Source organism: Cimex lectularius, unplaced genomic scaffold (genome assembly GCF_000648675.2).
Source record: "Cimex lectularius strain Harlan isolate CLEC.00 unplaced genomic scaffold, Clec_2.1 scaffold156, whole genome shotgun sequence".
Taxonomy (NCBI): domain Eukaryota; kingdom Metazoa; phylum Arthropoda; class Insecta; order Hemiptera; family Cimicidae; genus Cimex; species Cimex lectularius.
Window position 1 is genome coordinate 310,978 of NW_019392760.1, and position 24,070 is coordinate 335,047.

General features: G+C 37.2%; 1 protein-coding gene across 8 annotated transcripts in view; it reads left to right on the forward strand.

Annotated features, from left to right (window-relative positions):
* Positions 1 to 24,070, forward strand: part of LOC106669848 (transient receptor potential-gamma protein) — a 239,892-nt gene that overhangs the window by 156,963 nt on the left and 58,859 nt on the right. For all 8 annotated transcript variants that reach the window (XR_002910373.1, XR_002910374.1, XM_014399653.2 and 5 more), the window contains one exon: positions 14,032 to 14,174. Coding sequence is in view for 6 of the 8 variants with exons in the window: in XM_014399653.2 (XP_014255139.2) it covers positions 14,032 to 14,174 (143 nt within the window). In the remaining 2 variants the exon portion in view is untranslated. The remainder of the gene's footprint in view (positions 1 to 14,031; positions 14,175 to 24,070) is intronic.

Sequence of the window (24,070 nt, forward strand, 5' to 3'; positions counted from 1 at the left end):
AGTCAATAAGGATCCATATGCTAATTACTCGAGCATTATCGTCCAAAACGGTAAGCCGCCATTTAAAAAAATTAATAACAAAACTCAATAAAAAACTTAATAAACATACGACACAGATCACATCCTCATGACTTGTCAGCCGTCTAAGCCCCATAACGTGTTGATATCTGTAAACGTTTGCCACAAAATCCAAAAGATGATCGATTTTGGAAAGGAATTTTAACGAGCGATGAAAAATGGACATTTTTAAAAAATCCTAACCGCCGGAAACAGTTGGTACCGCAAGGCCAACAGGTTCAAACAAAGATCCGCCAAGATGGATTTGGAAAAAAGATTATACTTTGTGTTTGTTGGAATTAAGAGGGCGTTTTGCACTTTGAGCTGGTTCCAGAAGACAGGGCTACTGACGCAGAGCTTTACTGTGAACAACTCGAAAGAATATATTGGGTTTTAAAACAGAAGTACCCTGCTTTGCTTAATCGGCCTTTCTTACGGAGGGAAGAGATCTTTCTGGACGTCGGACTGCACAACCGGCTTCATACGAATTCGACAACTATTTGCCTTGGACTTTCAACGAGCTGCAGGGTAATCAGCTGTCCAGAGAACATTTTATTTTCATTTGTTCACTTTTGTCAATTGATTTTCTTTATTATTGCCGGCACAATGTTTTTTTTTTCTTAATTTTTGATAAAAAGGCCTTAATCAGTATTGTTCATTTTTAAATATATAAAAGATACTTATTTGTATTATTTTATTTTAATTTTAAAAAAAGGGAATTTATTCTGTTTTGTTCATTTTTATTTTTTCAAAAAATAGAAAAAAAAAGGTGTTCATTTGTATTTAATTGCTGTGGTTATTTTTATTTCATCTCAAAGACCTGAAACAACTGTCCTGATCCCACCACGACAATTTTTATAAGATTTTTTAATTTTATTTTAAATATTTATTCTATTTTTATAAGCGAGACAAGTTTGCCTTCTTCCGTGAGGTTCGGTGTAGAAGCCCACATCATCCTGCAGCATGCTGCCGACATGTCGACTTGTCCCGATTGCCCCTTCCTAGGGGGTAGGTTAACATTGTGCACTTAAAGGGATAAGTCGAAATGCATCGTCCAATTCTCCTACGCACTCCTAGATGGAGACGACAACTCTATCTCACTGGGTGTAGGGGCTCCGCTAGCGTCGAAACCTCCGGATGCGCTCCTGCCTCGGTTTCGAATTTAGTGGAATCTCTAACCACCCCCTAGAGGAGACCATGCCTTCGGTAAAGGCAGCCCAGACGACCACCACCGACATATATCGGCCCCCGTCCACCATCCCTCGCGCATTCGAGTGACTCCGTCAGCGTAGTCTTAGCTCCTCGATGGCTACACGCTCTCGGAAATCCGATCCTTCCGATTCCCGCGAGGTCAGGGGGTAATTCGGAGGTCATACACAAGTACTACGGTCCACGGCCAAGAATGAAACATAGCCTTTTCTGTAGGTACCCGCCAGGGGTCTCACCACTCAGTCACTGCTAGTCCTTACCCATCCGAACTTGGAACAAAAATACACTGCCCTGCAGTACAGATGGTTATGCACCCTCCCCCATCCGGACATATAAAAATATACTTAGACAAGATCTGGTACCCTAACCCCCGTGTGCCTCTGATGCAGCTCCCGCCGTTCGAGGTTAGCTCGCAAACCAACAACTCCCCTAACACCTCTCGAGGGACTAGGAAGGCGTAGTCTTGGCGTCCTCGCCCGCTGTACGCTTCCTTGGTCCTATCGTCCAATTGCATGCAGAAGGTGCTCAAGGCGATCATGCGCGCTAGGAAATTCGTACAGCTTGTGCTTTAGGGAGTGCGTCACGTTCTTAAGGTTGCGCCATTGTTTTGTGCCTGGAAACCCCCCGATGCAACCAAGGGTTGGGAAGGGTCTCCTGGAGTCTCCTAGGAGCACCCGTTGCATAGTCCCAGGATTTGGATTGAGAAAAAGGGGAAAAATTTTCGAGATGCGCTTGCTTTGCAACATGTCTGTCTATGTTTACATCAAATTCGAACTGGTCGCAGAACACAGTAATAATTAATAACTAAAATAAAGGAGGTTGTTTTGGAAATAAATAAAGATTAATAATAAATTTTACATGTCGTTATATTAATAAATCATAAGAAAGTCTGAAAAATCTACTTTCCTTGAAAGAATATGTAGTGTAGTAGATGAAAAAAGAGAAGATCTGGTTCGAGGGGAATTCTATTTATCCGGAGAATCCCAGTGCAAGGGGTTGGTGAGAAAAAGTGCCTGTTTTGCATGAATCGTGTTCCCGGTCGAGAGATACGTCCGGAGACTTAAACAGGTAGTCCTTATCTCAAGCCTAGGAGAGATAAGTCTACCCTCCGCCCTTTCGCACCTCTGGCAACCCCGACGGCTGCTCCCCTGGAAATGAAAACAAGGCCGGGCCTATTCGTTAACTGGTCGGGAAAGTTTTGCCGGGTCGGAACGGAAACTGTTTTCAAAATTCAAATTGAAATCCGCCCGAGGGGAAAACGCGACGTGGCGTGTAGGAATAAAACGAAATTTTTCAATGGCCTGTGCTTTGCCATTCCGACTAACGACCCACGTTAAACCCGTCAAAGTGATGCGAGGAGCAATTAAACGGCTCCAGCGCTAACACGTTATCCCTGTTTTTACGAGGGGGCCCTTCCTTCCATAATCGTCCCTCCTTCTTATCAAAACCTTTTCCTCTAGGCGTAAAAGACACTCGAGGTAATGCCTTTACCTGATATAACACTAATATTTTCCCTCTTGGAGAAAGATTTCTAACATAAATATTTGGATCCTCAAGCTACTACTAGAACGTTCATAGATATTTAGAAAGTAAATTTTTGTCCTTTTTCCTCCCTCTGGTAGGCCCGTAAGACGGGTGTTTATTGCTCTGTACCTTTCCCTAAGATTACGGGAGTTTAACATTTGCATTTTATTATGTTATTATTTTTTTACATTATTCATTTAATTTTAATTTAGTGTAAAGTTTTATAATTGGAAGAAGTTGTATTAAATCTAATATTCATATAAATTTATCACTATATATTTAGGCAAACGGCCCCTTTTGTTGACAATTTTTTTTGGCATGTTATGAGCTAAGAAGATTATTTCCGCCCGTTTCCCCTCAGTTTCGAAAAAAACCCCACTCTCTTTTTTTGAAAATGAAAAATTGTCTATTTCTGACATTTTGATTTAAAAAAAGAAAAAAAAACAACATACAAGTCAAACTTACTCAAACACAAATAAAAAAAGTTTTTTTTTAAATTCCTTTCTTTCTTTATTATTTTTATTTTATTTTTTTTTTTAAATTTTATGGGGTTGCCTCTTTTTAGCGTTGTGACGCCTGAAAGAAATATCAGGAGAACAGGAAAGGCCAGGAGCTAAGAATACAATTCTGTTAGGTTTTGTGCCCACTTGCGTGTCTTTTATTTAACCAGATGACACATCTTTTGAGAAGAAAATGTACAATAAAAAAAAGTATTTTGTATGTCTGTATACGTAAATAAATAAATTAATACAATGCGTGTGTGTGTGGTATTTAGTGACCTTTGATTAATGATTATTTAGAGATCGTGGGATGCGGTCTGGTGTGATGTAGGTTTCAGAAAAACATTTTCTTTATCGTGCCAACGTTTCGATCTTTATTGAGATCATCTTCAGGGCCTGGGATTTACAAACATTGTTTACATATTACAATTACATTTTGGATGTGGAAAAGTTAAATTACACAATGCAAAATATATTTTATATATTCAATCAAAGTATACTCACTCAAATTGTTTGTCTTCTGTGTAATTGTGCCATTCAGTCACTATAGATAAAAACAGCACTTTTGTTATTAACACAATTTTATCACATATTGTCATAAATTCTTTAGATTTCGTGGTCCGATTGACCAAATAACATCTTTTAATTAATTAATCTTTTTATGTAAGGTATGAGTTGAAATAAAAAAAAGTCAGTGTCACGAGCAGGATTCGAACCCACGATCTTCGGCTAAATACACCGCTGCTTTTTCCCTACTTTTTGTCATTTTTCAAAAAAATCGAAAGGTTGGGTTGAAATAGGAGGAGGATCGAAGTCACGATAGCTCAAGGCCTCAAGTAGTACAGCAGCGGCGTATATAGCCGAAGGTCGTGGGTTTGACTCCCGCTCGTGACACTGACTTTTTTTATCTCAACCAAAACTTTACATAAAAAGAATAATTAATTGTCACTAATCTAAAGCCAAGTCCATGAAATTTAAAAATAAATCCGGATCATCTCTTTTTCTGTAAAAATGTATTTTCCTCTGGTTACCATTCTTCTCCGCCGAGGAAGACTCCGGCTCTAAGGTGCTCCTGAGTTTTACATAGTTGATCAGGTGGTTAGAAGTTTGGGGCTTAATTCTGCAGTCCCAGAGTGGTCAATAATGTGGAACCTTTTTAGATATGCACGGCTTTCACCGTGTTCTACAGCCATCATTGTTCCACACCTGCGTCTAACCCTTAATTGCATCCTTGAAGGCACTGTGGAGTGGAACTTTTTCGTTGCAATTCCCAAGCTGGAAGAAGTCCATTCCTGCTCCCATTTCAACATAGTCCTTTCTCTGATCGTGTTTTTGAGGTATCTGTGTGATCGCAGTTGCTACGTTCTCAACCGAGGCGTGTTTACCCTCCAGATCATTTCCACTGACTCCAACACCCGCTTTAACCCATTCCATATTTATGTGCGTCGTTAAGTCCTTTTCGATGTTCCAGAGAATTTTTCCTATATTTTCGGCCTCTTTGTTATGGATCTGATGGATATTCTTTAGGCTGACTTCGCTGTCGGTTTTAAGGAGAACTATGTCGTTGGTCTTCCACTCTCTGGTGTAGGACTTGCTTCCGATTCATTTTTGTCACTTTAACAGTCCTTCAATCTAAGGCAAATTAGTAAAGAAACTATTTAAATTTAACTTTTGATTTTAATAGTACTTTTTATGGACGGCTACCGATAATGGAGTTATATCAACCCCTTCCACAGTGAGAGCCCCGGCGAAGACAAATCCGTAATTTCAAATGCTTAGTCATCCATTCAAGTAGGTGCTTCAAAAGGAGGAAAAGGAAATTTGGATAAGGAGGTTATTTTTGATGCTCATGAAGAAGTACTCAAATACCTAGTAGGCAAACCTTATCAATTACTGATGGTATGACTTGACCCTTTATTAAGTAAGACTCTTGCTGAATTGTCTAGGCACTTAAAGTTTCAATATGTTAGTCATAAATTAAATACAATGGAAAAACGCATTTATTTATTTCGTACAGTCAAGACATAATAGATATTTGTTCTTGCAGCTGAGATCCCGTGGCATTTCGAAGTACATTTTATTTTTTTCATTCTGAACTCTCGAATTTTATCATTTAAGACATCCTCAGTCCTCGGTTTTTTGGCGGTTTTTCGGAATAATACATCTACCTCGAGTTAAAAACGTTCGCGCTGATAAGCTGTTGTGATGCTGAAGTAGAATCAATACAGAAAACCGACGATGGGACAAGAGAAAACAACTATATCCATCTGACTAAACAGTAGCCGAAGTTTAATTAAAGGCCTAAGCATTTGAGCGAATGTTTAGCCACATAGACAAACCATTAAATTTTAACTATCTGCCTAGTTTCACCAAATAACTTGATCCATTTTTGTCACTTTAACAGTCCTACAATCTAAGGCAAATTAGTAAAGAAACTATTTAAATTTAACTTATAATTTCATAGGTACTTTTTATGGACTGCTACCGATAATGGAGTTATATCAGCCCCCATGCCTGCGACATGTAGACAAACAAAAATTTAATGCGTTCACACTGTAGCGATTCACAAAAATATATTGTATATTTACATTAACAGTATACTTACCTTTATTTTTTCGTTCATTCCATCTTTTTATCTGCCTATCTAATTCTATATCTGTATTATCCATCGATCTATTATTTATCTATTTCTCTCTTTCTTAACCACTATATTTCAGGCTATTTACCTATTGACCTTTCTTGCTATATATCTGTATATCTTTTTATCTATTTCTATTTCCTTCTTTCTTCTAATTGTCCATGTTTCTAAAATCTATACTTTTTTTTCTCTATCTTTTTGTATATTTGTCAGTCGATTTATCGATCTCTCTCTTTCAGTTGCTCACTCTTGGTATATATCTTATATACTATATTACTATTATTGCTATATTATCGGAAAAAATCATCTTATTTAGTCCTAAACTGAAATTGAAAGGTACATGCCAAAATAAATATATACGTCTGGCAGTTTTGTTGAATGGCAAACTTCCAGAATCATATTTATGAATGCAGTAACCGTCTACAACGAATGACAATCAACAGCATTTATTAAAATGTATAACAACCTTATAAATATACATGTTTTCATACAGCACACGCAAATGAGCAGTTGTATTGTCTAAACATTTGTATCAATTTAAATTTCATGTAGAATTTAATTAGCAACGCCTATCGATCCTAATTTAAAATGAATCTAGTTAGTGATAGATTCATTGCATATCTAACTGCAATTTACAGTACATATGAAATAAAACACAAATGCCAATCACAAAACACCAATAATTAAGCCATGGCCCACTTTAACTCTTTTCTTTCCTGAATATCTTTTACGTATTTGTAATGAAGACAAATTTGTGTTATTTCCTTTGATTCATTTTATTAAACCGATCTAGTTCATTACTACTGTTCAAAATAAATTTGTTAACTAATAATTGAAATAACTAAGTACATAGATTAGCTATGCAAATTGAATGTAAATTATTACCATGTGATGTAAACGTAATTCACAAATCAAATTGTCCAGTGAACGTAAAATTATGGATAACGCAAAAAAAACCTTACTTCACATAAATGGCCTCTTCTCATAATAGCATCCGCTTTTCTTTTAAAGAAGATCCAAACGACTTGTGAAAAATACGTGGAAAATTTTTTTCTCCGTGTAATAAAAAGTAATTGTACATAAATTGATGAATATTATTCAGAAATCGTGAGATGCGGTCTGGTGTGATGTAGGTTTCAGAAAACATTTCCTTTATCGTGCCAACGTTTCGATCTTTATTGAGATCATCTTCAGGGCTAAAAGTATTTGTCTTCTGTGTAATTGTGCACTCTCAACACTTTGAGCCCTGAAGATGATCTCAATTAAGATCTAAACGTCGGCACGATAAAGAAAATGTTTTTGTGAAACCTACATCACACCAAACCGCATCTCACATTTCTGAATAATTATCGATTAACGGTCACTAATCACCACACATAAATTGATAATATTATATACCTAATAGATTCTCAACAAAATTTATTTAGCTTAAATACCGTTTAATTGTGCGTTTTTTAATGTTCTCTTCTCACAGGCGATTCACAATAATTATATTACATATTATTACATTATCAATCTATCCAGCTCAAGCTTGGATAAAATGATTTCATTTTTACCCTTTCTCGCAATCTAATTTCAAATCCTACAACTTTACTAAGTGCCCTCATTGCATAAAATGCGGACAGAGAGGGAAAGGATCTCTCCCATTCAGACTAGGCGACTGGGATATAAGCAGGGTGAGGCAAGACGCTGAATACATTGTCGAACGTGAGCATGATACCGGAGTGTATTGCGCAGTATTATTTTATTCCATTTGAACAGCCGAGGTTAGTTGGTTTTACAGATACTTTATCAAGATGTCGGGTCCATTAAGAACATAATTCACAATTCGAAATAGCTTCATGAACTGTTGGAGATTTGATGAACGAAATGTGCCGGCACCACCACCAAAGAAAAAAAACCAAAATAGTATCACCTTTCTACGAAAAAATTATTGCTTTAACAATTCTCTTATAAAAAAGGTGATTGTTTTCAAAATTGGTAGTTAATTTATCTGGTATTAACTGTAACTATTTTATATTATTGTGATATACAGGGTGAATTGCTACTCGTGCTACAAACTTCTCCAGTAGATTCTTCACCCTAAAATGAACAAAAAAGTTCATATTGTCCATGGTCCGATTCTCAACCATTTCAGAGTAATTTCGCTTTTTATCGATTTTGAAAGATATCACGTCCTGGCGTCGGAAAATCGTGATATCTTTTAATCTAAACATTTCTCTGAAAATCTAATAGCACCGTTGAAATTCCCGTTAATTTTTCAATAAGAAGATGACGGTGGCAAAATGTTTGGGCTAATTTTTTGTGTTTTATTTCAGCCAGAACTACAAAAAGAGTGGAAAATTGTGTAAATCGGAAAGTGTATAAAGTAATCCAGAGTTTCTAATTTTAGTCTCAGAAGGCAGCAAATTTGAGGAAAACTACCTGATTTAATAACGCTTCCAACGCACTCGTCATTTTCTTATTTAGTGGTTGTGAGACCAAGATGTTGATGACAAAAAGAGAAAAAATGGTGGTTCAAGGATTGCTAATGTTTGAGAGTGACTTGCTACTCGTGCTACAAACTTCACCAGTAGATTCTTGACCCTAAAATGAACAAAAAAGTTCATATTGACCATGGTCCGATTCTCAACCATTTCAGAGTAATTTCGCTTTTTATCGATTTTGAAAGATATCACGTCCTGGCGTCGGAAAATCGTGATATCTTTTAATCTAAACATTTCTCTTAAAATCTATAAGCACCGTTGAAATCCCCGTTAATTTTTCAATAAGAAGATGAAGGTGGCAAAACGTTTGGGTCTTTCTTCCTTGACCTTCTAGCTGTTTGTAAACTTCTTAAGCATTACATACTAAATGGGCATTAAATTAAATTAAAAAATTTCAATGGAATTATGATTTTGATTCTCTCTAAAAATTAACGGGGATTTCAACGGTGCTTATAGATTTTAAGAGAAATGTTTAGATTAAAAGATATCACGATTTTCCGACGCCAGGACGTGATATCTTTCAAAATCGATAAAAAGCGAAATTACTCTGAAATGGTTGAGAATCGGACCATGGTCAATATGAACTTTTTTGTTCATTTTAGGGTCAAGAATCTACTGGTGAAGTTTGTAGCACGAGTAGCAAGTCACCCTGTATATCTTACTGACTGTATTTATAAACGAATGGCTAAAGTTTTCTTGGTTTAATCAAACGGAACGAACAAGAGAGAAAGGAATTGGATATCACTGAAGATTGCGCATTTGCTAAGCGCGTCTGACCGTAACATAGCGAAAATGGGCGGACCGAGATCATCGTGAACGACCGAGATGAAGATAAATCCCAAAAGTTTACTGTTCGACGAAGCTATAAGGTGGAGAAAACAAGAAAATCTCCTATACCGGAGAAATACCCGAGATATAAAGCAAGCAGAGGTTTATTGCCTTGTCCAAATAAAATAAAAATTAAAAATAAATAGAAAAAAAATGGAACTACCACCATCACCCTCGCGGATTTGAAATTTCTGACAGGATTAATGACAGTACGATAACCACTAAATCATCATTTGAAAAACACGGGTGAACCTGAGAAAGTTGAATGACGAAATAGGCACGGCTGAGCGAATCCTGTGTTCGCGTGAAAGAATCTGGTCTACAAACGTCCGATTCACATGGGAAAATCTTTTGATTCCGGTGAGCGGAAGCGTAAAACGTAAAAATCAGATGTTCTGTCAGGTTCTTCTGTATAAATAACCGAGGATAACTAAATCAACTATAATTTTAAAAAACCTTCATGTCATGAATTACCGTATGGATAGATAGTTTCATAATTATTCAGCCATATGGTATGCGCGATCATGCGTATTATTAACTCTAAGACAATATTAGCCACTAAGTTTAGGACGAAGAAGTTATGCAAGGGAAATTCCAGCTGCTGCAATAATTATGGAGCTGTTAGTTTTACGATAATTTTCTGCTGAATTTCTGAATCATGATTTCAACCCAATTTTACAATGCGTTAGACACACGGTTTAGATTTCGAGGCCAATAAATTATCGTAAAATAGCCAAACAAATCTGTCTGAACCATGAATCATCTGTTAACAGAAATGTGTTTTAAACTGCTCTGTTAAGCAGTGACCATTCTGATTCTCAGCAAATCTATGATGATAGATTAAATTCAAAATGTGCAATCATTAAGCCAAATTTGAATTAAGTATTAACTGAGCATTGGTGATAATGATAAATTTAAACAGAAAACAATTAATCCTTTTTTAAAAAGATGGTTCCTACTCACATTAAGTTGTTTCGCAACAATCCGGATTTCGAGCCCTTTAGCTCATCGTCAGGTTGAAGGGTTTCCACAAGCACGTCTCTCGACATGAATTGCAGAAGTGGACCCGCTGATACCCCCGCCAACGCGACGTTCCAATGACGAGCTGGGTTTTTAATGGCGCTAAATTTGAATGTGCGAAAAGCGGTAATTATAACACAAATAACAATTGTAATAGTAAATACTATCAGAAATTAATTGTAAATTAGTGATTAAAGATAAAAAATTAAAAAATAAAAAATAAAAATGAAATAATTAGAATAATACCTTAATATTATTAAATTATTAAAAAACATAATAATAATTAGAATAATTAGTTTAATTATTTGGACGTTTAATATTATTTATATATTACAATTAATTAAGGTTTTTAGTTGAGATGAAAAAAAGCTGATGGCACGAGCGGGATTCGAACCCACGATCTTCGGCTTGATACGCCGCTGCTCTACCACTTGAGCTATCGTGACCTCGATCCACTCGGACATCAACTTCCTATCTCAACCCCACCTTTTCCCTCCTTCGAATCCCGCTCGTGCCATTAGCTTTTTTTCATCTCAACTAAAAACCTTAATTAATTGTAATGATTTAATTGGTCAAGCGGACCACGAAATTAATGAATTTAAAGGATTATTTATATACATATTGAAAATGGGAGGGAGATCAAAAGGTATATCTACCTCCCATTTTAAATATGTATATAAATAACATTAAACGTCCAAATAATTAAACTAATTATTCTAATTATTATTATGTTTTATAATAATTTAATAATATTAACGTATTATTCTAATTATTTAATTTTTTTTAATTTTTTATCTTTAATCACTAATTTACAATTAATTTCTTACAGTATTTACTATTACAATTGTTATTTGTGTTACCGCTTTTCGCACGTTCAAATTAGAGCGCCATTAAAAACCCAGCTCCTCATTGGAAAGTCGCGTTGGCGGGGGTATCAGCGGGTTCACTTCTGCAATTCACGTCAAGAGACATGTTTGTGGAAACCCTTCAACCTGACGATGAGCTAAAGGGCTCGAAATCCGGATTGTTGCGAAACTACTTAATGTGAGTAGGAACCATCTTTTTAATAAAGGATTGAACTCCACACTCACTCCATCATTTATAATTTCTATGAAGACATTTAAGGGCCAATTATAACAGATAACGTTTAGGCCCTTGTGGTGAATTTGTACAACATAGGTTGTACTTTTTCTTTCATTTTACTTTTTCTTCTCCCACTCTCTACCCTTCCTCTCTCTCTCTCTCTCTCACTCTTTCTGTCTCTGTTTGTCTGTCTCTCTCACTCTCTCACTCACTCTCTCGCTCATCTCTCCCTCTCTCTCTCTCTCTCTCACTCTCTCTCTCTCTCTCTCTCTCTCTCTCTCTCTCTCTCTCTCTACCAATCAATTATCTCTCTATCTATCAATCTCTTGCTCATTCTATCTTTATCTAGCTACCTCTATCTCTCTATCAATCAATCTATCTACTCCTCACTCATTCACTCTCATCTCTCTCTCTCTCTCTCTCTCTCTTTCTCTCTCTCTCTCTCGCTCTCTCTCTCTCTCTCTCTCTACCAATCAATTATCTCTCTATCTATCATTTCGTACATATTACATTATCCATCTCTTTATCACTTTGTTTTGCTCTTTCTCTTTCCCCCTATATATTTATTTATCTGCCTATGGTAGGCAAGAACACCGTTGCATTATTAGCAATGTATTGTTTATTTTACCAAACAATAAACATATTATAAAGTGCGTGCATACATGTGGCATGCTTTACATTTCGGCTGAATAGAATGGTCCATAGCAGTTTTCTCTCTCTCTCTCTCTCTCTCTCTCTCTCTCTCTCTCTCACATACTCTCTATCTTTCTTTCTTTTTTCTCTCTTTTTCTTTGTGTAATTGTGTGTATGTAATATAAAAATATATACTTAGTATATTCTTTCTGAAGTTCGACCTACGCCTTATTGCTGAGGAGAGATATCCTCGCTTTTGTAAGGTAAACGTGAAATATCTTCTGGGCTTAGAAAGTTGTACATATCTCCAAAAAGATAATGGTCTGCAAGGAGAGTAAGTGGTACAAGGAGGATGGGATAGGATACCAACATTTAGTAGCTCCTAAATAACCAAATTATGGTAATTGTTAAGCAGCTTAGCATAGCATCTGCACGAAACAGGCCAGATACTTTTGAACGCCTGTAGTTGATACTTGTAAAGAAATATTTTGGACAAGTTTTCTTTTTTCTGGCAAAGTCACATATTGACAACTGTCTTGCTGTTGTACAACTTAAAAACAAAGTGGTTTTTTTTTTTAATCCTTCCATTAATTTGTTAGGTTTGGTGGTCCGCTTGACCTTCATTTAATTACTTATTAATTAAGATTTTTGTTGAGATAAAAAAAGTCAGAGTCACAAGCGGGATTCGAACCCACGACCTTCGGCTTCCCATCTCAACCCCACCTTTTGAATTTGAAAAATGGCATAAAGTGAGGTTGAGATGGGCAGTTAGCGTTCGATTGGATCGAAGTTACGATAGCTCACGTTGGAGAGCAGCGGCGTATTTAGCCGAAGGTCGTGGGTTCGAATCCCGCTTGTGACAATGACTTTTTTATCTCAATAAAAACCTTAATTAAAAATTAATTTATTCATTAATATTGACTAAGTTGTTTTTATGTTGGGATGTGTTATTACGTGGTATATATCTTTCTCTCTTTCACTTTAAAATAAATAGCCTGCCATGAGCTATTTCTTATCATAAATGTGTTCCAACTGCTGTGTAAAACCATAAAAATAAGGCAAATGGCCCTGGGTCGATTCTTACCAAATTTATGATACAGACAAAATCTCCAATTAATGAGTAAATTTTCATTTAAGCACTGCTTAATTGTTGATAATGTAGCTAATGTTAGAACATAAAGAAAATGAACCTAGTGGGGCTAGTTAGAGAAACACAATTTTTAGAGACAAAAGATGAGTTAGAACAAACTAATAAACACACAACTAAATAACAATTCACTTACGTCATTTGAACCATACTCCTATTCAAAAAAGGGCCGACGTTCACAATGTAAAAAAACTCTGAACTCAATCCGCCAAAGGCACCGACATATAAATATCACGTACCACACGCATGACGACCTAATAAAACTTGACTTCACGGAAATCACACAGACCCTTCACTAAAAATGCATCTGATGGACTTACACAGGCGGGTAGGCAGACCGAAATGATGATCATATTGTATTAAAGGTTAATAAAAATAAAATAATTTCAAAACTATCAATTTTTAATATTCAAAACAAAAAACTTAATATTTCTATGTTTAATAGAATGGCTTTCCTAATTGTAGCTTGAAATGTAATAATAATAAAATGTAATGGTTATTTATTTAACTCGTATGACAAAATAGTTATATTTTTAACCCTTCATTTCTTATCGTTGGCTTAAAAGCACGGATTAAGTCCCACAATCCATGAGGCAATGTATGTACGACCCTTTTCTTATGCATACGTACATGGTGGCGTATTTACCATACGGTGAAACACCGCCAGATGTCAAGTTATGCATTATTCAATGTGTTAGAAAAAGTCGCTCAGTTTTATTTTGCATTTTCCCCTTTTTTCCGGCGAATTTGTGACAACTGTTTAAACATGGGTCGATAAAATATTTGCCGGTTTTCAAACACCAGTGAGATCAGTGTGGGATCAGAACGAAAATCAATTTAAAAAATTTTCCGTATAAAACTAATCCTTTTTTTTTATTTGATTTTCGTATTTCAATTTTTTTTCAGAGTTGGGAAGCCCTTCCTCCTGATACGGCCACGTTCACCCCCGACATCACACCCCTGATCCTCGCCGCCCACAGGGATAACTACGAGATCATAAAAATCCTGCTGGATAGGGGCGCAACCCTCCCCATGCCGCACGACGTCAGGTTAGTAGTGAAATGTTAAATGAAAATCTGTAATTTTATTTATCTATAGCTTTTATATATTGTAATGTGGTTTAATTTTCAAATAAGGCTTACAAGGTGTGGACGTTGGATCATCGATTTCAATTAAACTTTGTTTGATATTAGGTCGTAAAATAATAAATATAATTCACTAGTTTTCGTGGTACGCTTGACCAATTAATATCTTTCAATTAATTTATCTCAACTAAAAACTTTAATTAATTGAAAGATATTAATTGGTCAAGCGGACCACGAAAAGTAGTGAATTTAATTAGTTAAAATGAAGTATACTTCACTAAAGCTCTCCGTGGCCATTTCATTTGTCGCCGAGAATCAAATAGATTACATGACATTTGAAAAATGGCAAAAAGGAGGGAAAATTCAAAGGTGGGGTTGAGACGGGAAGTTAGTGTCCGAGTGGATCGAAGTCGCAATAGCTCAAGAGGAAGAGCAGCGGCGTATTTAGCCGAAGGTCGTGGGTTCGAATCCCGCTCGTGACACTTTTTTATCTCAACTAAAAACCTTAATTAATTGAAATTAAACATAAAAAAGCATTCTTGGCAATGAACTCTAGGGGCCGTTCCTTTTTGTAAATATGGTTTTGTGCCTTTGTTGAGCATGTAATTCAAGATTATTATCTTTCAGCCTATTTATTAATTTTTTACTAGGATAGGAAAATAATACCGATTTTGCTGCATCGTCGCTCAAAATCAAAAGCTTGTTTATTTCATCCTCTTTTCCTATAGTGGACACGCGTTATCATCAATTAAAGTCGTATTTATTTTGCTTAGTTTATTATAGAAATTTTCGTCTTCAAAATATTTTAAAAATCAGATCATGATTACTATTCGAACATTATTTCAGAAATATGAAAATTTTGCTGTACATACATAAATGACGAGTAAAAAAAATTAATTTGTGTTATCGAAGGAGTGAAAAATTCTATAAGGTTTTAACTTGCACGTGATAAGAGAAATCTGATTTTGTTTTTTTAATCTTACGTGAAATATTGAAATAGAAAAGCAAGTAATATTTATATGAGAAGTCGAATAGTAAATACATTTTAACAAGTATTATTGAAAGTAAGTACCATTGAAAAATATTTTGCACCCATTGCTCATAAGTCAGGAAAGCATAGTAGGGATCGTAAATCACCGCGAAGTGAAAAATAAAAGAACAGCAGACATTGGCAGTATAAATAATGAGGATTTATTTAATCAAATGACTCATTTGTTTGAATCTGAGATGAAAGATTTGTACAACAATGGACATCCACTTATTAAGAGACAAGCTGTTCAAAATAGATGGGTTGTTGTCCGAAAATTCGATAATCTCAGCCGAAAACCTAGTCCCTCCCCCCCAAAAAAAAAGAATTAAAAAGAAATATAGAATATATGATGCCAAATTTAAAATTCAAAATTTCTTCGAGGGTCCATTATAAACACAGGACTACATATAAAATAACAACACCTATGCTAATAATTTATATATATATATATATATATATATATACATTATGTATATATGTCTGGATAGCATTCACACCGCCTACAGTACTCAATATTCTCAGGGAAATGGAGAAAAAAGCTCCTTTATTCCTCTCCAGACACTGTCCTAGATTAGACGATATTCTTTGGGGTAATTGGAGAATTAGTCCCGACATTCACGCTTATAAATTATATTCATACACCTAACTATATTTAAATTGCCGCAGGGTGCTCGATATTCCTCGAGGTAATTGAATAAGTCCTGCTCTGAGGCTATTAATTTGGCATTAATCTCACATCAGACATAATTCATTTACCCAGAGTGCTCGATCTTCCTCGGGGTAATTAGAGCAGTTGTCCAACTATTTACGTTAATAAATTCTAATCACATACCAGACTTTATTCACACTCCTCCAGAATACACGATAAACCTCGGGGAAAAGAGGCCCCTTCATTCGCGGAAGTATATTAAATTCAAACTTATACTTCATTTCTACCGCTCCGGTAATAAATTACATTCGCTGAATAAATTGATTTAAAAAAAAGTTTCACCATTTTCACTCAAACTAATGTCGTCGTACAACACAAATCACATTCATTCGCGCCCGAGTACTCGATAATCTTCGGAGATCAAAGGATATGGCCCCTCCATTCTGGCTAATAAATACATTCCTTCCAATAAATAACATAAAGACATATAAATAAACATATAGACTTATAAACGTACTAAAGATACGGCTAAAAATAGTTATGGCCCTGAGGTATTTGATCAGTGATCTGTGTCTTCTGCACTGTCCCACGGCCGTCTAAGTTCTTGCGTAAGTCTCACGCCCATAGGAATTGCCCATATATAATCTGTGACTTGTGCGCAACCCTGTATGACCTTTTCTTATATAGATCCAACCTAGGAAAACCACAATTGATCTGATGGCGATGTGTTTCTTAGGCAACTGTTCTGTGTGTATCGTATGTGGACGAGGTCTCGGCGTGCTTCGTTCTTTTAATTTAAATATCAATGTGCTCGGAAACCGTGCCTCATCCACACTCATTCCACTTAATCAAAGGAAGAAAGAGGTTTCTTCATTATTATATGTCAAGGTTTTTTTTAGGTTTTTTTAAATTTAATTAATATTAGGTGAACAAAAAATTAGGATAGCTTTGTTGATATTCAATTAAGAACAAAAGCCGCCCCACAGGAAAAGCTCCGTTAAACTGATTCGGTGAGATTTTCGGTTTTGATCTCCTACTTTATTATATGTAATTTGATCTTCACTGATCAAATTGTCTTACGTGAGTTAGTCTGTTATTTGCGTTTCGGCAATATGGCCCATCTTCAGTGTGCTTCTGGCTACCAATCGAGGACAGGCAGACCAAGATGATCGGTAAGGCTCAAATAACACGTATAACAACCCTTGCACCACAAGTAGAAATCTCAAAATTAATTATATGCCATGCCATATATAATACGCGAATAAGCTAAAAAGTATGTTATTATAATTATTATGAAAATTGTAATTGTGTCAATTCAGCATGACTTTGGTCGTTTCTTTAATTTGACTTAGAGAAACAGTCATAATTACGAAGTTGAGCTTCATTTTCAACTTCAAACTTTTAAAAGGTTCAAAAAGTAAAGGTGACTTTATTGTAATTGAGAAAAAACAAACTCTAAAATATAATTAAGTTTAAACGATTTATGTAATTATTGAAAAAGTTTTGTTTATTAAATCCATTAGAGTTCGTGGTCCGATTGACCAAATAACTTCTTTCAATTAATTAATCTTTATGTACGATATTGGTTGAGATAAAAAAGTTAGTGTCACGAGCGGGATTCGAACCCACGACCTTCGGCTAAATACGCCGCTGCTATACCACTTGAACTATCGTGACTTTGATCTTCTCGGACACCAACTCTCCATCTTAACCTACAACCGTTCTAATTTTCCCTCTTTTTGCCATTTTCAACTGTCGTGTAATCAGGATTCGATTCTCAGCGACTTATGAAGTGGTGAAACTTCTTTTACTTATTAAATATTAATCCATTTATTAGTCAATTGACCAAGTTACTTCTTTCAATCAATTAATTATTCTTTTTAAGGCCTTCGTTGAGATTTAGCCAAAGGTCGGGGATTGGAATCCCGCTCGTGACACTGACTTTTTTATCTCAACTAAGACCTTACATAAAAAGAATAATTAATTGAAAGAAGTAACTTGGTCAATTGACCCGTAAATGGATTTATATTCATAATTATTTTCACTAGCTAGCTGGAATGCAAATAACTCACCACATTTTCTAATAGGCCCAGATTATAACTTCCTTAAATGAAAAAAAATATAGATACATTAGTTTTATTAAATTAATTTATAATAAGAAGTTTTTTGTTTGTGTTTTTGGGTTTTGTATGAGTGAATGTATTTATTGGTGTGAATGGGGACGGCTGATGGTGAAGTAGGTTCTCCACCGCCCCTCAGGTTGTGTGTATGACATTATACAAGTACCCCATCGACCCCAATTTAGATTAGTTTATTCTAGTAAACTGTTGGTTGGAGCAATATCGAGTACTCTATCTACGAAGTCGAAATCACGATAGTTCAAGTGGTAGAGCAGCGGCGTATTTAGCCGAAGGTCGTGGGTTTGAATCCCGCTCTTGACACTAACTTTTTTATCTCAACTAAAAACCTTAATTAATTGAAAGATATGTATCAGAGTAGATTTGTAAAGTAATTATTTTCTTCAACTTCAGCTGGAAATGTTTTATTCAATTAAAAACAATTTTCTCATTTTCAAAGTTGTATTTTTCGAATGATAGCTTTATGTAGAAACATTATTTAGTGAAGATCAATAATATAGCAATTGAGTGGAAACAACGGGATGAAACGAATGAATAACTTTTACACTGAAGTTAAAATATACCCAACTTCCATTTAATTTTATTTTAACAAAGCTTTGATCTATTCTCTTTAGATTTCTTTTGTGCAGATTTTTTTTTTTTAGATGAATGGTCCTCCAACCCTAATGAACAAAGAGGTCCAGTCTCCACGGTCTGCCCGGATTTGTCAAAAAGCACAGAAAAAACGCGTAAAAGGTCAGGAACGGTCTTGAAGGAAAAAAAACCCTGGCGTGGCAGTAAAGGCTGGACACATTTTCTAATAGGCCCAGGTTATAACTTCCTTACCTGAAAAAAATATAGGCGCATTAGTTTTATTAAATTAATTTATAATAAGAAGTCTTTTGTTTTGTGTTTTTAGGTTTTGTATGAGTGAATGAATTTTTTGGTGTGAATGGGGACGGCTGATGGTGAAGTAGGTTCTCCACCGCCCCTCAGGTTGTGTGTATGACATTATACAAGTACCCCATCGACCCCAATTTAGTTTATTCTTGTCAACTGTTGGTTGGAGCAATATCGAGTACGCGACGAAGTCGAAATCACGATAGCTCAAGTGGTAGAGCAGCGGCGTATTTAGCCGAAGGTCGTGGGTTCGAATCCCGCTCGTGTCACTGACTTTTTTATTTCAACCAATACCTTACATAAAGATTAATTAATTGAAAGAAGTTTTGTTTATTGTTTATATATTGTTTTTTGAAAATTAGTTAATAGGCACCTCCTCATTATTTTTGTCGCAAATACCCAAATGTAAAATAAATCATTTTTTCGATTTACATACTACATTAAATGCAATTTAGCAAATCAATTTAAACGTTGTGCTAACACTCGACCGATTTGTGTTTGGTGAGCGGTCTTTTGTGAAGGATGTTGTCCTTTCAGGTTTCCGACAGGTTCACCGCTTTTCGACTTGTTTGCCATCGACCGATCAGTAAGGCTCGTCTCTAACGAGGTGTTTTCCTCCCCCGAGGTGGTCGGGTTTCGAATTATTGTGTTAACTGCGGGTAAACAGAACGACCGCGCGTACATAAAGGACGTCTTGTCATTTTGAATTAATAAGGTATTCCGGAGAGTCAGTTTCGCGTCGTTTTTTACGCAAATAAACGAGGCCGGCTTTCCTTCTCTCGTTATCCGGGCCCTCGATTGATTCGAGGGGCTTCGTCTAGAATTGCCCCGCGTCAGACGTGACAATTTCCGATTGTGCCGAGGGCGTGTTGCTCATGCTGAAAAAAACGACGCCATTATCTCGAGTTTATTTTAAAGGCGAACAAAAAGCGTTCGAAAGAAAAGCTATTTAATTAGCTTGTCCAGAAGCGTAGAGGGAGGAGCTTTTTCCACCGTGATTTTCTCCGTTCTTGGATCGACGCACCAAGAAAACCCCGGCAGAGGTTTTGTCAAATAAATTATTCGACCACACAGCCCTATCATAAAATCAGAAATCGATGTTAATACCGCCAAAGAAGGGTCGGGCATCGACCCATGAATTCGAAAATAGAACCAACCAATTTTTTATTGTTACATGCATAATAAAGCTGTCCATATCATGATCAACCATTTATTTATAACTCTTAATATGCCTTGTATATTCCATTCACAATTTACGACTACCTAAATCTGTCCGATCTGCTGGTTGGTCCTTTTTGCTCGTTTCGTGCTTCCTGTTTTCTTACTTCCTGGCGTAGTTAAGAAATTTCTAGAGAAAAATGCGGTTAGATAGAGAATAGGACAAAATGAGGAAATAGGTATGGTGACGAAAAGAGAGAGAGAGCTCTTCTCTTTTGCACTCTCTCATCCTATCCCTCTCCTTCTTTATTTCTCTCTCTCTCTCTCTCTCTCTTTCTCCCTTTCTTTTACTCTCTTCCTCACCCTCTCTCTCTCTCTCTCTCTCTCTCTCTCTCTCTCTCTCTCTCTCTCTCTCTCTCTCTCTCTCTCTCTCTCCCCCCTTCTTCCTCCTTCCCACAGCCTCTCACTCACTCAATTTCTCTCTCTTCCTCTCGCTGTCTCTCGTTCTCTGTCTTTATATCTTTCTTTCTTCCTTTTTCTCGTTACCTCACATCATTATAAATGAATGTATATGGATGTATAACGAAAAGAGCAAAATGAAGAGAAATTAGAATATAAAAATTGAGAAAGAGAGAGGGATAGAATGAAAGAAAACCTTTTTAAGTTTCTGTGATTTATATAGAGATGGCTCCAAAACAAACGAAGGAACCGGATCTGGCATTTACTGTACAAGCGCAAAATATGAGCAATCAAACTCATTAGGGAAGTACACTTCGGTCTTTCAAGCATACGAAGCATTCAAGAAATACATGCCATCAATTCTTGTGCCCTGGAAAACCTTAAAAGAGGTTACATTGACAAAAAATCCTCAATAAGATCTATATCCAAGCAGCCATTAAAGCATTAGCATGGAAAAGAGTTACATCAAAATTAGTTAGTGAATGCATCTAAAATCTCCAAAACCTGGAGAAACACAACAACCTGATGATATCTCGGGTGCCAGGGCGTAGGGGAATTTTGGGTAATGACAAAGAAGACAATCTGGCCAGAGGAGGATCTGCAAGACCATACATAGGGGCCTTGCGGATAGCAAAAACAAATATAGAATCCTCCATCGCAGAATGGATCCAAACAATACAAAAGGAGAAGTGGAAGCGATGATATACATAGTAAACTTATGATGAAACAACCCTCACCAAGACTGGCAAAATCACTGCTGCAACTGGAGAGGGCTAAACTCAGAGGATGATAGGACTACTAAACGGTTATTGTGTTCCCGAGTACTCATCGTCAACAAGATAAGAGGATCTTTAGCGTCCGCACCTAGCACATGGCCTTATCGGACGTTTTGATTCTCAAGATGAGAGCTGACGCACTTCTGCATACGAGGGAATGGTGTTACCGCCGCAGCATTGGTGTAAAGATTTCCCAGCCCCTAAGGGCCAGTACAACCACGCTCTCCGCTTGTCCACTCCGAATGGTCGGGCCCGCATTGTGCATCGGGTCGTATGCCGCACGCGAGGGGCTAACGGGCCGAAATACATCAGCCCGTCCCCCCCGCGTACTCACTAGATAGAGAAGGCCACTCTATCTCTCTGAGTATAGAGGCTCCCCTAGCGTAGAAACTTCCGGGAACGCCCCGGCAGTGGTTTAATTTAAAGTGGAATTGCTAACCACCCCCTAGATGAGCAGCGCCTACGGTAAAGTCTCTAATCGAGCTCAGCCTACAACTGTCACGCGCATTCGAGGGACGCCATAGGCTCAGCCTAAGTGGTCCGATCCTTCGCTTTCCCAGGGGTACCACGCCGGTCATACGCACAACAATGCAAAGCATACTCGAGTCTGAGACACCGATTCACTACCCGCTTCCATTCGCTTACTTACGCATTCGAGGGACTATAGCATGATCATTGCGTCCTCAACGCTTACATGCTGTCGTCCGGTCGCAACGTCTTCCGTGAGGCCGGGGTAATTACGCTGGCCATACGCAAGCTTCACGAAGGTCACAAATAGAAGGCAGCCTCCGTCTAAGTTCCCGCCAGGGGCTTCACCACGCACCACCACGAATCCATTCCCAGTGTAACTATGGCTGAATTTGGAACTTTTCAGTTACCCCGTGGTACAGATGGCCATACACCCTCCCCAGTCTTTGCAGACAGGATCTAGTGCACTGGCCCTCGTGTGACTCTGCTAAAGCACCCGCCGCCCATGCCGACCCTTAGGCCGACACGAGTACAGCTTGTGCTTTAGAGAGGTTGCCACGCCCTCTGGGCTGCACCTTTATTTTGTGCCCGGATACCCCCCTTGCAACCAAGGGTTGGGAGGGGTCACAGGATATAATGAAGGAACTCGGATTGAGAAAAAGGGCCGTGGATGAGAACACGAGGTGAGCCGTTTCGGGGTCTCGAGTATCAAACCACACTATACCACCCATTGTCGTCGTAGTTCCACATAAAATGGTGGGTACTAACCGGTCACTGGCATCTGAGACAACATCTACACAACATGGGCAGATTCAACGATGATCCATCCATGAGGAAGAGGAAACAGCCACCCATATCATCTTCGAATGCGAAGCAACAGCTCAATGGAGATTCAACCTAACATACGAAAAAAACTCAGGGAATGAAATTGTATCAGCGACAGTCAATGACCTGATACTTCTAAGGAGAAGGATTGAGTCTATTGCACTGAACTAAGGAATTAGGAAGGTACAATAAGCCGGAAGGCTGCAGTGCCTGGGGAGTACAAAACCTGCTTCCTAGTAACCTTATCATCATACCATACCATTCTGTGATTTAAGAGGAAATGAGAAAGATCGAAAGGAAGAAGAATCTGCGTTCAAACGAGCAAAGAGCGAGAAAGTTCACATTTGTCTGTTTATGTGAGGCAGACAGAGTGAATAGTCTGAGAATTTAAAAGCGAGAAAACAAATGCACGATTCTGAACGTGTTTTTTAAATTCATTTAAAAATGCAAAAAATATTATATTAATTCTTTTAACGACCGGAACTAGTTATCTAAGAATTTAAATACTTCCGATATGAATTTTTGGGAGAAGTAGTGCCGAACATATAAAGAAAAATATTTTCTTTACCGTTCCAACGTTTCGATCTTTATTGAGATCATGTTCAGAGCTCAAAGTGTTTGTTTTATGCGTAATTGTGCCATCTTGTGTGTCGTGTGTAGTGCCCACAGTGGGGCCTGAAGATGATCTCAATAAAGATCGAAACGCTGGCACGATAAAGACCTATGTCACACCAGACCGCATATCACGATTTCCGAATCGTCATCAACTAACGGTCATTAATCACCGCGTATATATATATATATATTNTATCTTTTTTTCTCATTCACTCTCTCTCACTCTCTGTCTCTCTCTCTCTCTCTCTCTTTCTCTCTTTCTCTCTCTCTCTCTCTCTCGCTCTCTCTCTCTCTCTCTCTCTCTCTCTCTCTCTCTCTCTCTCCCTCCCTCTCTCTCAAAGCCCTTGATTTTTCACTTTTGTTTCCTGTTATTCTAGTGATAAGTTATCATGTAAATAAAGAAGAGATGGATGCAGATGAGGTCAAAATAAGGTTTTTTTTTAACCACATCTGGATCCATCTCGTCTGTTATAATTGTAATGGGTTGATATTATTTAATATTATTATTAATTTATCATGTTATACGGAAATCGTGAGATGCAGTCTGGTGTGACGTAGGTTTTAGAAAAACATTTTCTTTATCGTGCCAACGTTTCGATCTTTATTGAGATCATCTTCAGGGCTCAAAGTGTTGTTTTCTGCGTAATTGTGCCATTATTGCGTGTCGTGTTGACAGGTTTATGTTTATCATGTAATGTGATATGGCGGTAACTATCCCCCTTCCTTTATTCTACAGCTAGCCTCTCTGTACGTTAGGGCCTTGTCAATTATGGAAAAAATAACACAAATACGCATACACAGAAACAAGATAAAGCATGATAATCGGACTAGCATTCACACTACCCCGAGAACTTCCTTGGAGT